Consider the following 15,004-nt stretch of genomic DNA (forward strand, 5'->3'; position numbering starts at 1 on the left):
GTTGCTAACATACCTGTAGAAACCCTTCTTGTTACCCTTCACATCCCTTGCCAGCTGCAACTCCAATTGTGCCTTGGCCTTCCTGATTACACCCTGGCATGTTTGAACAATATTTTTATACTCATCCCTGGTCATCTGTCCAAATCTCCACTTCTTGTAAGCTTCCTTTTTGTGTTTAAGATCAGCAAGGATTTCACTGTTAAGCCAAGCTGGTCGCCTGCCATGTTTGCTATTCTTTCTGCACTTCAGGATGGTTTGTTCCTGTGCCTTCAGTAAGGCTTCTTTAAAATACAGCCAGCTCTCCTGGACTCCTTTCCCCCTCATGTTGTTCTCCCAGAGGATCCTGCCCATCAGTTCCCTGAGGGAGTCAAAGTCTGCTTTTCTGAAGTCCAGGGTCCGTATTCTGCTGCTCTCCTTTCTTCCCTGTGTCAGGATCCTGAACTCGACCTTCTCATGGTCACTGCCTCCCAGGTTCCCATCCACTTCTACTTCCCCTACCAATTCTTCCCTGTTTCTGAGCAGCAGGTCAAGAGGAGCACGGCCCCTAGTCGGTTCCTCCAGCACTTGCACCCCAACACTCTCCAAAAACTTCCAAAAGGTTCATGCACCCTAACAACCGTCACCCCCCAGCAGCGCCCCAGAGCAATCCGGGGGACAGCCCCAGAACTCACTCCAGTGAGTTCAGTGTGTGGGGCTGTGCCCACAAATGCCAAGGTGCCCGTGTGTGGGTGGGGCAGCCCTGGCAAGAGGCACTGTGCAGCTGCGCTCAGCAGTTGCCTAGGCGACAGCTCCCACCCCACCTGGTGCATGGAGGAGCCCTTCTGGGGCTATTTGCAAGGCAAGGTGCCCTGGAGAGGCAGGTAGGTGCTAATGTGCCTGAACCCCCATGGCCTGGCGACGTTCAGAGGGAACTGGGTGTCCTGGCAACTAATGCCCTGTGTGCCCAGCCCAGGGCAGTAAACACAGTCCAAGGAGATGAGGGTGAATTTTCATTTCTCCCCCAGCCCAGCCTACCCTGGCTCCATTCCCAGCCCTTCAGAACAAGACCGGGGGTCATGGGGGATAATCAGCTGAACACAAGCTCCCAGGGCAGCGCCCTGGCCAGAAGGGTAACCGGATACCTGCGTTATGCATTCAGGTATCTCGAGTAGGACCAGAGAGGTTATTTTACCACTGTGCTTGGCACTGGGGCGCCCGCTGCTGGCATCCTGGCCCCAGTCCCGGTGCCAGAGCTCAAGGAGGATGCTGATAAACTGGAGAGGGGTCAGAGAAGAGCCAGGGGAACGATTAAAGGGTTAGAAAACCTGCTGGAGCTCCATCCATTTAGCCCAACAAAGAGAAGGTTCGGGGGTGACTTGATCCCAGCCTGCAAGTACTTACGAAGGGAACAAATATTTCATAAGGGGCTCATCAGTCTGGCAGCGACAGGTCTGACCCGACCCAGTGGCTGGTAGCTGAGGCTAGACACATTCAGACTGAGGTGGACATTTTTAGCAGTGACAATAATTAACCATTGGACCAATTCACCAGGGTCATGATGGATTCTCCATCCCTGACCATTCTCAAAGCTCTGCCCTAGGGATTACTGTGGGGATTACTGCCCCAGGTCTCTGGCTGGGGGTATCCAGGTGTCTGGCCACTCCCAGAGCAGTATCCCTCCCGCCTCCACCTCAAGAGATGGGATTTCCAGCCACCTTTGTGCAATGGGAGAACAATGCCAGATGCCTGCCCCAGAGAGGGTACCAGTTCCCCATGGGTAGGGCTGAGCCCGGTGGGCGAGGCAGGGCCAGGCCGGGGCTGTCCAGTCAGCTTGCACCTCTCCACCAAGGCGAACGAGGGACCAAGTAATGACGGCACTGATAAGGCCAGTCACCCCCAAACGAGTCGTGGCATCTCAGCTGTGGTCACACACGCCTGGGCCGGCCCAGGGCTCTCTGCTGGGCCGGCCCAGGGCAGGGCTTGAAGCAGCACGGAGAGGTGAAAGGCTGCAGCACCCATCCCCACGTAGCCCCAGGGTGGGTATGCCTGCATACGCCCCACCGCACACGGGCTCGGGGCAGGGGCACTGGCCCCAGCGCTCAGCGATGGGAGCAACCCACCTTTATGCAAACGCAGCAGCACCCCTTAACCCTCTGCTGCCCGCTCGGCGTCTCCAGCGCCTTCCTGGGCTCTGGGACAGGCCCGTGGAGTCTCGGTACAAGTGCGGGGTCCCCAGGCACTTCCAGGCAGCACGCCAGAGCCAGCAACGTTTAGAGATGGGGTCCTGAGGTTCCCTGTCTGGGACCCACCAGCCTTTGGAGACACCCAGATGCTGAAGGGTCGAGGCCAGGTCCACCCAGCCCCCAGTGGCCACACGAGAGGCCGTCAATCCCTGCGCCAGGAGGGATTATTTCCCCCATGTCCCCAGCTCTGCCCCAGCCCCGAGCCACGGGCTGTCGCTGCAGCTCATGCACTGGACGCACCTTCCCAGGACGCAGCAGGGCTGGGCCCTGGGCACGGGGCCCGAGCCAGCGGGCACTGGCCACTGATGCTGCAGCTCCAGGCTCGGGGGGTGGCCGGAGCCCCATCCTGGCAGACAGGAGACCCAGGAGGAGCCGGTGCCTGCAGGGCACATTGGGAAGGAGGGCGAGGTGTCGGGCCTAAGCAGGGCCTGAAGGCTCAAGGCCATCAAGTGATCACAGACTAGGGCTGAGCTGGGGGGAACCTGTGGTTTTAGCCCATTGGTTGTATTGCCCTACACTCAGCATAGACCCCCATCCCAGCACCTCCCCCCATCCTCCAGAACGCAGACCCTGATCTCCCCCACACACCTCAGAGCCCCCATCTCCTCTGGAGCACAGACCTGCCCCAGCACAAGACCCCATCTCCCTCCCAGTGCCCTGCACACGCTGGCCTCCCCAGCCAGATCTCCCCAAGCAGCCATCCCTGCCAGGCCACCTCATGAGCATCCTCCAGCCCCCTGCGCCCTCCACGCCTTTCCCTGCAAGTGCCCCCTGGCTCCCAGGCTGGGTCCACCCCCAGGAAGCACAGAACTCCTTGTCTGGGTGTCACAGGGCTTGGAGGTGCCACTCCACTGCCTATGGGTGCTCTCCCATAACGCTGGGCCCAAGCCCCTCAGCCTCAAGGCAGAGGGCCCATTGTACAGCCCCGTGGGCAGCCCAGCTCCTGGCTGCCTGCCAGGGGGGCCGAGAGCCACGATTCCGCAGGAGGAAATCACTGCAAACAGCTTTGGGGCAGGCGGCCCCCTGAGCCAGGACAGGCAAGTGCTGCATGAACCAGTCGCACCACACAGCTCAGCCAGTGCCCCTCAGTCCTGAACCTGCAGCCCCCAGCTAACCCCCCATCCCTCCCCGCTCTGCCAAGCCCCTTCATCCCCACCCCCCGAGCTCTGCCAGGGCCCTCCATCCCCACCCCTGCTATCCCCACCCTGTCCCCTTCCATCCCCCACCCACAGCCCTGCCCTTGCCCCCCAGCTCTGTTGGGCCCCACCCCCATCCCTCTGCTATCCCCACCCCCCCCAGCTCTGCCAGGGCCCCTCCATCCCCACCCTGTCCCCTTCCATCCCCCACCCACAGCCCTGCCCTTGCCCCCCAGCTCTGTTGGGCCCCACCCCATCCCTCTGCTATCCCCACCCCCCCCAGCTCTGCCAGGGCCCCTCCATCCCCACCCCCTGTTATTCCTGCCCTGCCCCCCCAGTTCTGCCGGGGCCCCTCCATCCCCACCCACAGCCCCTGCTAGCCCTGCCCCCCAGCTCGGTTTCATTGCTGGTTGCCCTGTGCAGTGATGGCTAATGGCTCCAGCGAGGGCAGGAGTTACTCCATGTCTGGCCGGTGCTGTGGCGGGTACAACAGGGTCTCAGCACCCAGTGCGGTCATGATTACTGGCTCAGTGCAAGTCCACCAGCATGTACATGGGGGAGCTGAGCCCTCTGAGTCGGGCGCCTGCCCCCAGCTGACTCTGCAGGGCCAGGTCCTAGCCTGCTACTGGGACCCACATTCCAACGCTGGCCTGGCCGACAGCCCCATCAGCAGCCCTCCCCTCCCAGCTGGGGAGTGCTCACCACCCCCTTCTGAACCCACAGCAAACCTTCCCCCCACAGCCCCAGCCTCTGGGAGGAAGGTGCAGCCACGAGGGACCTTCCCACTGTCTCTATAGTCAGCTCCTTGCCCTGCTCTCAGACCCCTCCCCAGAACTGGGTGACGGGGCCAAACCAAACACCCTCCTCCTCCGTTCTCTTGCAGGGACCTAGGTTTGAATCCTGCCCCAGGTTGCAAGTGAAACGAGTTTACCGGGCTGAATTTCTGCAGAATGCCCCCTGCCCCGTGAGGGAAAGAGCATCTGAGGGACATGCAGGGCTGGACTAGCATGGCCCCTGGAGCTATCAATCAGTCTTTGAAAGGCAGATGCAGAAGTGGGTTTAAAAATTCTCTTTGACTCTGACACCAGCACTTCCCACAGCCTCCAGAGCCTGAGGTGTACCCCCAAACCTCAGCTGAGCTCTCAGCCCCAGCAAGCACCTTCCTCCTCCCAGATCCCGCTATCTGGGCCTGTTCACGGCTGACTCCCACCAACGGGGACACCTGCCCAGAGAGGAGGCAACCTCAGCTGGGGTAATTGAGAAGAGGAACTGAATCTAGGCAGGGAGTGGAGTCCAGTGGCTAGAGCAGGGGCTGAGAGGCAGGACTCCTAGGTTATATTCCCCAGCTGTCACTGACGTACTGGCATGGCACTCAGACTTGGTCATCAACATGGTCTCTTCTCAATGCATGACGCCCACCCGCTATATCGCCAGCACCCTCCAGCCCAGGGGTGCCAAGAGGAGGGAATGAGGAAGGCAAGTGTCTGAGCGGGAAACTGGGGCCCAGAAAAGGAACTTGCCAATGGCTACATGGTGAGCCAGTGGCCAGGCAGGGAATAGAACCCAGGAGTCCTGCTGCTGAGTCGTGGGCTCTCCCCATCAGGGCCTCTCTTCCTTGCCTGTAGGGAGGCTGCCGAGTGGCACAAACCCTGCTTCTCAGAGCTCTGGGTGCATGGGCACATCCCACACCCGTCCTCCCACTTGTTGCTCACAAATCGTCTGTACTTGGTCCCCGGTGTCACGGAGTGTGGGGGAGTCCAGACCCTGCACCCCTCTTCCTGGGATTCACTGAGACTCTCAGCCAGCCAGTAAAATGGAAGGTTTATTGGACAACAGGAACACAGTCCAAAACAGAGATTGTGGGTACACCCAGGACCCCTCAGTCAAGTCCTTCTGGGGGGCAGGGAGCTTAGACCCCAGCCCTGGGGTTCCCTGCGTTCCTCCACCCAGCCCCAAACTGAAACTAAACCCCCCCAGCAGGTTCCCTGCTGCAGCCTCCATCCACATTCCCGGGCAGAGGTGTCACCTCCCGCTCCCCCTCCCGGCTCAGGTTACGGGCTCTCAGGTCTCCCATTGAAACTCCCCTGCGGCATTCCCAGGTCAACACTCCCCACTCCCTGCTGCGTCACATCTCTCCCCCCTTCGAGACCGAACTGAGCGGGGTCACTGTGACCAGTGATCTGGGGAAGTTCGGGCCCCCCTCTCCGGGACAGCGCATCCGCTATCAGGTTGGCTCTTCCCTTCACGTGGACCACGTCCATGTCATAATCCTTCAGGAGCAGGCTCCAACTCAGGAGCTTGGCGTTGGCTCCTTTCATCTGGTGCAGCCAGGTCAGGGGAGAGTGGTCGGTGTAGACGGTGAAGTGTCGCCCGAAGAGATAGGGCTCTAGTTTCTTGAGGGCCCTCACCATGGCCAGGCACTCCTTCTCGATGGCCGCGTAGTGTTGCTCCTGGGGTAGCAACTTCTTGCTCGGGTACACGATGGGGTGTCTCTCCCCCTTTTCATCCTCCTGCATTAACACCGCCCCCAGTCCCGTGTCGGAGGCGTCGGTGAACACCACAAAGGGCTTGTCAAAGTCTGGGTTTGCCAGAACTGGGGCACTGACCAGAGCCTCCTTCAGCGCCCGGAAAGCCTCCTGGCATGCTCGGTCCAGACCACCTTGTCGGGCTTCCCCTTCTTGCATAGCTCAGAGATGGGGGTGGCTATGGCGCTAAAGTGGGGCACAAATCTTCGGTAGTATCCTGCCATCCCAATAAAGGCTTGGACCTGCTTTTTGGTGTGAGGAGCGGGCCAGTCTCTGATCACCTCCACCGTAGCTGGTTCTGGCTTTAGGTGGCCGCTCCCCACCCAATGGCCCATACTTCAGCCATCCCCACCTTGCAGTTCTCCGCTTTTACAGTCAGCCCAGCCCCCTGAAGTCGGTCCAGCACTTGTCTAACCTGGGACACGTGGTCCTCCCAGGTCTGGCTAAAGACACAGATGTCATCAATATACGCCATGGCAAAACTCTCCGTCCCCCTCAGTAGCTGATCCACCAGGCGCTGGAAGGTGGCCGGCGCTCCCTTGAGGCCGAAAGGCAGGGTCAGGAACTCATAGAGCCCCAGAGGGGTGATAAAGGCAGATTTCAGCCGGGCATCTGCATCCAGCAGCACTTGCCAGTAGCCCTTTGTAAGGTCCACGGTGGTAAGGTACCAAGCTCCTCCCAGCTTGCCTAGGAGCTCATCAGGCCTGGGCATAGGGTAGGCATCCGATACAGCAATGGCATTGAGCTTCCAATAGTCCACACAGAACCGGACCGACCCATCCTTTTTGGGGACCAGCACCACCGGCGAGGCCCAAGGGCTGGCAGATGCCTGGATCACCCCTAAAGCCAGCATGCCCCGGACCTCTCTTTCCAGGTCCTGAGCAGTTTTCCCTGTGACTCGGAAGGGGGAGCATCTTATCGGCGGGTGCGACCCTGTCTGCACCCGGTGGACAGTCAGATTAGTGCGTCCAGGCTGGTTGGAAAACAGCTGTCGGTACGGATGCAGCACCTCCCTGACCTCAGCTTGCTGAGCAGGGGTTAGCTGATCCGAGAGGGGAATTGTTTCCATGGGGGAACCAGCTCTGGTCCCAGGGAATAGATCTACTAAAGGGTCATCTCCCTGCTCCTCCCACGGCCAACACCACATTCCCCCTGGCATAATATGGCTTCATCATATTCACATGGTACACCTGGCAGTGGTGTGCCCGGTTCGACAGCTCCACCACATAGTTTACCTCATTGAGCTGCTTGACAACCTTGAAAGGGCCCTCCCAGGCGGCCTATAGTTTGTTCTTTCTCACGAGGATGAGAACCATCACCTGATCCCCGGTGGCGTAGGCACGGGCCCGTGCCGTGCGGTCATACCAGACCTTCTGCTTCTTCTGGGCTCTGGCCAGATTCTCCCTGGCCAGGCCCATGAGTTCAGCCAGTCTCTCTCGGAAGATCAGGACATACTCCACCACTGACACTCCATCGGGAGTGGCCTTCCCCTCCCATTCGTCTCTCATCAGGTCCAGGGGGCCCCTCACCCTCCTGCCATATAACAGTTCGAAAGGCGAAAATCCGGTAGACTCCTGGGGCACCTCCCTGTACGTGAACAGCAGGTGAGGTAAGTACTTGTCCCAGTCCTGCGGGTTCTGGTTCATAAAGGTTTTCAGAATCATCTTTAGCGTCCCATTGAACTTCTGCACCAGCCCATTGGACTGGGGGTGATAAGCTGAGGCCCAGTCGTGCCGGACCCCACATTTCTCCCACAAGCACCGGAGCAGGGCCGGCATGAAGTTGGAGCCTTGGTCTGTCAAGACTTCCTTGGGGAACCCCACTCGGCTGAAAATGGTCAGGAGCGCATCGGCCACGGTGTCTGCTTCAATGGAAGCTAAGGGCACTGCCTCGGGGTAGCGGGTGGCGAAATCTACCACCACCGGAATGTATTTCTTCCCCGACCGGGCCGTCCTGCTGAGAGGCCCCACTATGTTCATAGCCACCTCCTAGAAAGGCTCCTTTATGATGGGCAAAGGTCTCAAAGCCGCTTTCCCCTTGTCCCGGGCCTTCCCCACCCTCTGACAGGGGTCACAGGATCGGCAATACTGCCGGACCGTGGTAAAGACCCCGGGCCAGTAAAAGTTCTGTAGCAACCTCTGCCGGGTGCGCCGGATTCCCTGGTGCCCTGCGAGGGGGATGTCATGGGCCAGGTACAGGAGCTTGCGGCGATATTTCTGGGGGACCACCAACTGCCTCCTGATCCCACAGGACTCTACTTCCCTTGTGGGAGCCCATTCTCGGTACAGGAACCCCTTCTCCCACAGGAGCCTCTCCTGGCAGCCTCTCCTCATGGTCCATACCACACCAAGGTCGGCCAGGTCCCTGAGCTTCCGCAAGTAGGGATCTTAAATGGGGTCCTGCCCACCCCTGTCAGGGTCAGGTAGGTGTTGGGCACCACCCGATCTGGGGTCACCATCTCGGTCCAGGCCAGCGTCACCTCTGCGCCCGTATCCCAGTATCCATTGACCTTCCTCCCATCCACCTCCAGGGGAACAAGGCACTCTCTCCGGAGGGACAGCCCCGCGCCCACCCTGTAAACCGAGCACCCTGAGTCCAGAGCCTCCAGCCCTCTGGCGGAGCTGGCCGGGGGTACTCTTCCCTCCTGAGCAGGTGGTAAACTGGCAGCCCCCCCTTGCCTGGGTCGTCTGCCCCTCGTCCACCTGGGTCCCTACCCAGTTAACCCTGGGTAGGTTGGGTCTGCTCAGTTTGTCCCTGAGCCTGGGGCACTGGGTCCGTACGTGGCCTCTCTGGTCAAGTGATAGCAGCTCAGGTCACGTTGGTCCCCTCGAGTGGGTCGGAGGGGCCCGACGCCAGGCGTTCCCCTTGGGAGGGGGTTCTCCCTACTTCCCCGCTGGGAGGCCCTATGGTGACTCTCTCTCTGCATCGGGGGGGGGCTGTTCTTTTGGGACTCCCCCCGGCTACCCCCTGACCGACTGTTCACAGACTCGTCGGCCAGCTGCCCTGCGTGCTGGGGGTTCTCGAGCTTTTTGTCCACCAGCCACAGCCTCAGGTCGGACGGGCACTGATCATACAGCTGCTCCAGTACGATTAGGTCAAGCAGGTCCTCTTTAGCTCGAGCCCCAGCTGTCCACTTGCGGGCATATCCCTGCATCCGGTTGGCCACTTGTAGGTAGGTGACCTCAGGCGTTTTACGCTGACTCCGGAACCTTCTCCGGTACATCTCGGGGGTCAGCCCAAACTCACGGAGCAGGGCCTGTTTGAACAGTTCATAGTCCCCTGCCTCCGCCCCTGTCATTCGGCTGTACACCTCCACGGCTTTGGGGTCCAGTAAGGGGGTGAGGAACTGGAGTCTGTCGGCAGGGTCAACCCTGTGCAGCTCACAGGCATTCTCAAAGGCCGTCAGGAAGCTATCCATGTCCTCCCCCTCCTTACGCTGGGCCAGGAAGCACTTATCAAAGCTCCTTGCCGTCCTGGGTCCCCCCTCACTCACCGCAGCCGGGGCCCCACTGCTCCTCAGCCTGGCCAGCTCCAGTTCATGCTGTCTTTGTTTCTCCTTCTCCTGACGTTCCCTCTCCTTCTCCTCCTGCTCATGTTGACATTGTTTCTCCTCATGTTGACGTTGTTTTTCATGATCCTCCAGCTCCCTCATTTTCATCTCCCTCTCCCATTCCAGCCGCCTCCGCTCCAGGGATGGGGAGCTCCGCCGGGAGGATCCCCTGCTGGCTGCCAGGGTCAGGGTCCCCCAACCCCTCCCCCAGGCCTAGGTAGGAAGGGTCTCGGGATGTCCTCGGCAGCAGTCTGACCCCTCCCAGCCCGGTCAGGCCCCAGGGCCCGCGCTGCGTCCGCCGGGCAGCTTCCCTCAGGGACAGGGATCGGGTCATCCAAGCGATCCCTCTCCTCCAACTGGGCAATCAGCTGTTCCTTGGTGGACCTCCCGATGCGCAGCCCCCTCTGCCTGCTCAGCTCCACCAGGTCGCTCTTAAGGCGTTTAGCGTACATCTCCCTCCTGGCTACTCGCAGGCCGGGCAGCTTCCCACGGTTTCCAGAAAAAACCCCTAGGGTACCAGTCCTTCTTGAGGTCACCACCTCTTTGCCAGGGTCGAGCGGCAGACTCCTCCGCCCCTGGGACCGCTCGCTGCAATCCCCGGGGGGACCCTGTTACTGCAAAAGTCCTTCTCTCTGGTCACACACTCCCAGGGGTTAACCGCCCCCTGGAACCGTCTCTCTGACTCTTCAGCACGCCTGGTCCCCGTCACTCCCCCTTCGTTTTACTGTTCCCCAGTCACTTACTGCAGGAAGCGCCATCCATGGGGTGCAGTACATCCCACCGCTGCCACCAGTTGTCACAGAGTGTGGGGGAGTCCAGGCCCTGCACCCCTCTTCCTGGGATTCACTGAGACTCTCAGCCAGCCAGTAAAATGGAAGGTATATTGGACAACAGGAACAGAGTCCAAAACAGAGCTTGTGGGTACAACCAGGACCCCTCAATCAAGTCCTTCTGGGGGGCAGGGAGCTTAGACCCCAGCCCTGGGGTTCCCTGTGTTCCTCCACCCAGCCCCAAACTGAAACTAACCACCCCGCCCCCAGCAAGCTCCCTCCTGCAGCCTCTGTCCACATTCCCAGGCAGAGGTGTTACCTCCCCCACCCCCTCCTGGCTCAGGTAACAGGCTCTCAGGTCTCCCATTGAAACTCCCCTGCCACATTCCCAGGTCAACATTCCCCCCTCCCTGCTCCGTCACACCTGGGGGCTGTGAGACAGACCCCCCCCCCTCCGGCTCAGCCAGACCCTCAGAGGCTGGTGGAATCTGGCCCACGCCCAGATCCTTGCACCCAGTGCTGAGAGCTCACAGGCTCTTGAATACAGCTTCTGTCTAGCTCCCAGGTGCCTGGCGTGAGCAAATACCTGCAGGGTCAAGCAAGAGACACCCCCTCCCGCATCTATCTGAGCCTCACAGGTACAGACCCGACCAACAGAGCAGGGGCAGAGCTGGAATAGCAGGTACTGGTGCAGGGCAGAGCATGGGGAGATCACAAAACCGGGGGAGGGTGGCCAGAACTGGACTAGTAAAGTGGGCAGGAAATAGGCTGCAGATCAGGACTTGCAGAGCTGGGTTTGGGAGGGGAGCCCAGGGCTGGGAAAGGAGGGGGCTGCAGGTTGAGATTAAGGGGCACCGGCAGCCCAGGTCCGGGGCAGCGGGGGGCTGCGGGTCGGGAGTGAGGGGCACCGGCTCAGATGTGTTGGGGGGAGCCCAGGTCCGGGGCAGCGGGGGGCTGCGGGTCGGGAGTGAGGGGCACCGGCTGAGATGTGTTGGGGGGAGCCCAGGTCCGGGGCAGCGGGGGGCTGCGGGTCGGGAGTGAGGGGCACCGGCTCAAATGTGTTGGGGGGAGCTCAGGTCCGGGGCAGCGGGGGGCTGCGGGTCGGGAGTGAGGGGCACCGGCTCAGATGTGTTGGGGGGAGCCCAGGTCCGGGGCAGCGGGGGGCTGCGGGTCGGGAGTGAGGGGCACCGGCAGAGATGTGTTGGGGGGAGCCCAGGTCCGGGGCAGCGGGGGGCTGCGGGTCGGGAGTGAGGGGCACCGGCTGAGATGTGTTGGGGGGAGCCCAGGTCCGGGGCAGCGGGGGGCTGCGGGTCGGGAGTGAGGGGCACCGGCTGAGATGTGTTGGGGGGAGCTCAGGTCCGGGGCAGCGGGGGGCTGCGGGTCGGGAGTGAGGGGCACCGGCAGAGATGTGTTGGGGGGAGCCCAGGTCCGGGGCAGCGGGGGGCTGTGGGTCGGGAGTGAGGGGCACCGGCTGAGATGTGCTGGGGGGAGCCCAGGTCCGGGGCAGCGGGGGGCTGCGGGTCGGGAGTGAGGGGCACCGGCTGAGATGTGTTGGGGGGAGCCCAGGTCCGGGGCAGCGGGGGGCTGCGGGTCGGGAGTGAGGGGCACCGGCTGAGATGTGTTGGGGGGAGCCCAGGTCCGGGGCAGCGGGGGGCTGCGGGTCGGGAGTGAGGGGCACCGGCAGAGATGTGTTGGGGGGAGCCCAGGTCCATGGTAGCGGGGGGCTGCGGGTCGGGAGTGAGGGGCACCGGCAGAGATGTGTTGGGGGGAGCCCAGGTCCGGGGCAGCGGGGGGCTGCGGGTCGGGAGAGAGGGGCACCGGCAGAGATGTGTTGGGGGGAGCCCAGGTCCGGGGCAGCGGGGGGCTGCGGGTCGGGAGTGAGGGGCACCGGCAGAGATGTGTTGGGGGGAGCCCAGGTCCGGGGCAGCGGGGGGCTGCGGGTCGGGAGTGAGGGGCACCGGCAGAGATGTGTTGGGGGGAGCCCAGGTCCGGGGCAGCGGGGGGCTGCGGGTCGGGAGTGAGGGGCACCGGCAGAGATGTGTTGGGGGGAGCCCAGGTCCGGGGCAGCGGGGGGCTGCGGGTCGGGAGTGAGGGGCACCGGCAGAGTTGCATGAGCAACTTTGCCCAGCCCCCGTCCATTCTGCCCAGCTCGGTTGCGGTGCTCAGGGACCCGTCTCTGCCCACAGATGCCGGGTGCTCCCCAGGGGGCGGCGATCCCAGGCGAGTGGCCCTGCGTGGGGGCACCTACCCTCCGTAGGCTCCGAAGGTGAAGCTCCGCTTCCTGGAGCTCATGCCGGCGGGCACGGGCAGGCCCAGCTGTCGGAGCCGGGGACGCTGGTGACAGCCTGTCCCGATCCCCGGCTGCTGCAGCTGCAGAGTCTAGAGCCAGTTACACCACGGGCCTCGCCTCGCTGCCTCCCCGCCCACTCCAGCGTCCGTCCCGCCCCAGCTCTGCCCGGCTCCAGCCAGCACAGACGGGCAGGCCCTGGCTCTGCCAACAGGCAAGCGTCACCCGGCAACCCCGCCGGGCCCCCGAAGCAGAGAAGCACCGGGAGCAGCTGGGGAGGGGCTGCCCAGGGAGCCATTAACTCTGCGTCTCCACTGGGCACCAGGGAGCCCATTAGCTGAGTGGGGCTGGTGCCAGCCGTTCACCCATGGGAGCCCGACTGGCACCAGCCACCTCTCTCATGGGCACAGAGACCCAGCCCCCAATCACACCATCACGGCTGGGGCCTCGGCCTCACCCACACCCGTTGGTGGAGGGTTAACACCATCAGCACGAGGAGCCACAAGCAGGGGCGCTCTCCTCTAGGCCACAGCTGGTCCCCAACCCGGCACTGCCACGGGGAAGCTCACAGCAGCATCACAAACCTACACACTGGGCATCACAGCATCGAACTGGAGAGAGGGAGCTGTACAAAACAGGGGGAGGTGGAGGGGATGGGTACATTTGGGGGGGCTACACAAAATGGTGGGAGAGCCTGGGCCTATTTGGGGGGTGCACAGAAAAATAGGGGGTCTGGGAGTATTTGGGGGGGCTGCACGAATGGGGGGCTGAGGATGTTGGGGAGGCTGCACAGAACAGGAGGGGGCTGGGCGTGTTGGGGGGATGCACAGAAAGGGGGGGCTGCACACAGCAGACAGGGGGCTGGGCGTGTTGGGGGGATGCACAGAACAGGAGGGGGGCTGGGCGTGTTGGGGGGATGCACAGAACAGGAGGGGGGCTGGGCGTGTTTGGGGGGCTGCACAGAACAGGAGGGGGGCTGGGCGTGTTGGGGGGCTGCACAGAACAGGTGGGGGGCTGGGTGTGTTGGGGGGCTGCACAGAACAGGAGGGGGGCTGGGCGTGTTGGGGGGCTGCACAGAAAGGGGGGGCTGCACACAGCAGACGGGGGGCTGGGCGTGTTGGGGGGATGCACAGAACAGGAGGGGGGCTGGTCGTGTTGGGGGATGCACAGAATGGGGGGCTGGGCGTGTTTGGGGGGCTGCACAGAACAGGAGGGGGGCTGGGCGTGTTGGGGGGCTGCACAGAATGGGGGGGCTGCACAGAATGGGGGGGCTGGGCGTGTTGGGGGGATGCACAGAACAGGAGGGGGGCTGGGCGTGTTGGGGGGATGCACAGAACAGATGGGGGCTGGGCGTGTTGGGGGGATGCACAGAATGGGGGGGGCTGGGCGTGTTGGGGGGATGCACAGAATGGGGGGGCTGGGCGTGTTGGGGGGCTGCACAGAACAGGTGGGGTGCTGGGCGTGTTGGGGGGATGCACAGAATGGGGGGCTGGGTGTGTTGGGGGGATGCACAGAACAGGAGGGGGGCTGGGTGTGTTTGTTGGGCTGCACAGAACAGGAGGGAGGCTGGGCGTGTTGGGGGGCTGCACAGAACAGGTGGGGGGCTGGGTGTGTTGGGGGGCTGCACAGAATGGGGGGCTGGGTGTGTTTGTGGGGCAGCACAGAACAGGAGGGGGCTGGGCATGTTGGGGGGGATGCACAGAACAGGAGGGGGGCTGGGCGTGTTGGGGGGCTGCACAGAATGGGGGGGCTGCACACAGGAGACGGGGGGCTGGGCGTGTTGGGGGGATGCACAGAACAGGAGGGGGGCTGGGTGTGTTGGGGGGATGCACAGAATGGGGGGGCTGGGCATGTTGGGGGGCTGCACAGACAGATGGGGGCTGGGCGTGTTGGGGGGATGCACAGAACAGATGGGGGCTGGGCGTGTTGGGGGGATGCACAGAATGGGGGGGCTAGGCGTGTTGGGTGGGATGCACAGAACAGGAGGGGGGCTGGGCGTGTTGGGGGGCTGCACAGAATGGGGGGGCTGGGTGTGTTGGGGGGGATGCACAGAACAGGAGGGGGGCTGGGTGTGTTGGGGGGATGCACAGAATGGGGGGGCTGGGCGTGTTGGGGGGCTGCACAGAACAGATGGGGGCTGGGCGTGTTGGGGGGGATGCACAGAACAGGAGGGGGGCTGGGCGTGTTGGGGGGCTGCACAGAATGGGGGGGGCTGGGCGTGTTGGGGGGGATGCACAGAACAGGAGGGAGGCTGGGCGTGTTGGGGGGCTGCACAGAATGGGGGGGGCTGGGTGTGTTGAGCGGGATGCACAGAACAGGAGGGGGCTGGGTGTGTTGGGGGGCTGCACAGAATGGAGGGGCTGCACACAGCAGACGGGGGGCTGGGAGTGTTGGGGGGATGCACAGAATGGGGGGGCTGGGTGTGTTGGGGGGCTGCACAGAACAGATGGGGGCTGGGCGTGTTGGGGGGCTGCACAGAACAGGAGGGGGGCTGGGCGTGTTGGGGGGATGCAC

General features: G+C 62.8%; 1 protein-coding gene across 2 annotated transcripts in view; it reads right to left on the reverse strand.

The window, feature by feature from the left end:
* RAP1GAP (RAP1 GTPase activating protein) overlaps positions 1 to 15,004 on the reverse strand; it is a 185,149-nt gene that overhangs the window by 139,172 nt on the left and 30,973 nt on the right. Inside the window, exon 1 of one of the 2 annotated variants that reach the window (XM_084651478.1) lies at positions 12,452 to 12,587. The exons of the other annotated variant lie outside the window; for it this stretch is intronic. Within the exon in view, the coding sequence (XP_084507604.1) occupies positions 12,452 to 12,495 (44 nt within the window). The 5' untranslated portion in view covers positions 12,496 to 12,587. Of the gene's footprint in view, positions 1 to 12,451; positions 12,588 to 15,004 lie in introns of those variants that run through there. 2 annotated transcript variants of the gene reach the window in all.

Source organism: Lepidochelys olivacea, assembly GCF_965140295.1.
Source record: "Lepidochelys olivacea isolate rLepOli2 genome assembly, chromosome: 18".
NCBI classification, from domain to species: domain Eukaryota; kingdom Metazoa; phylum Chordata; order Testudines; family Cheloniidae; genus Lepidochelys; species Lepidochelys olivacea.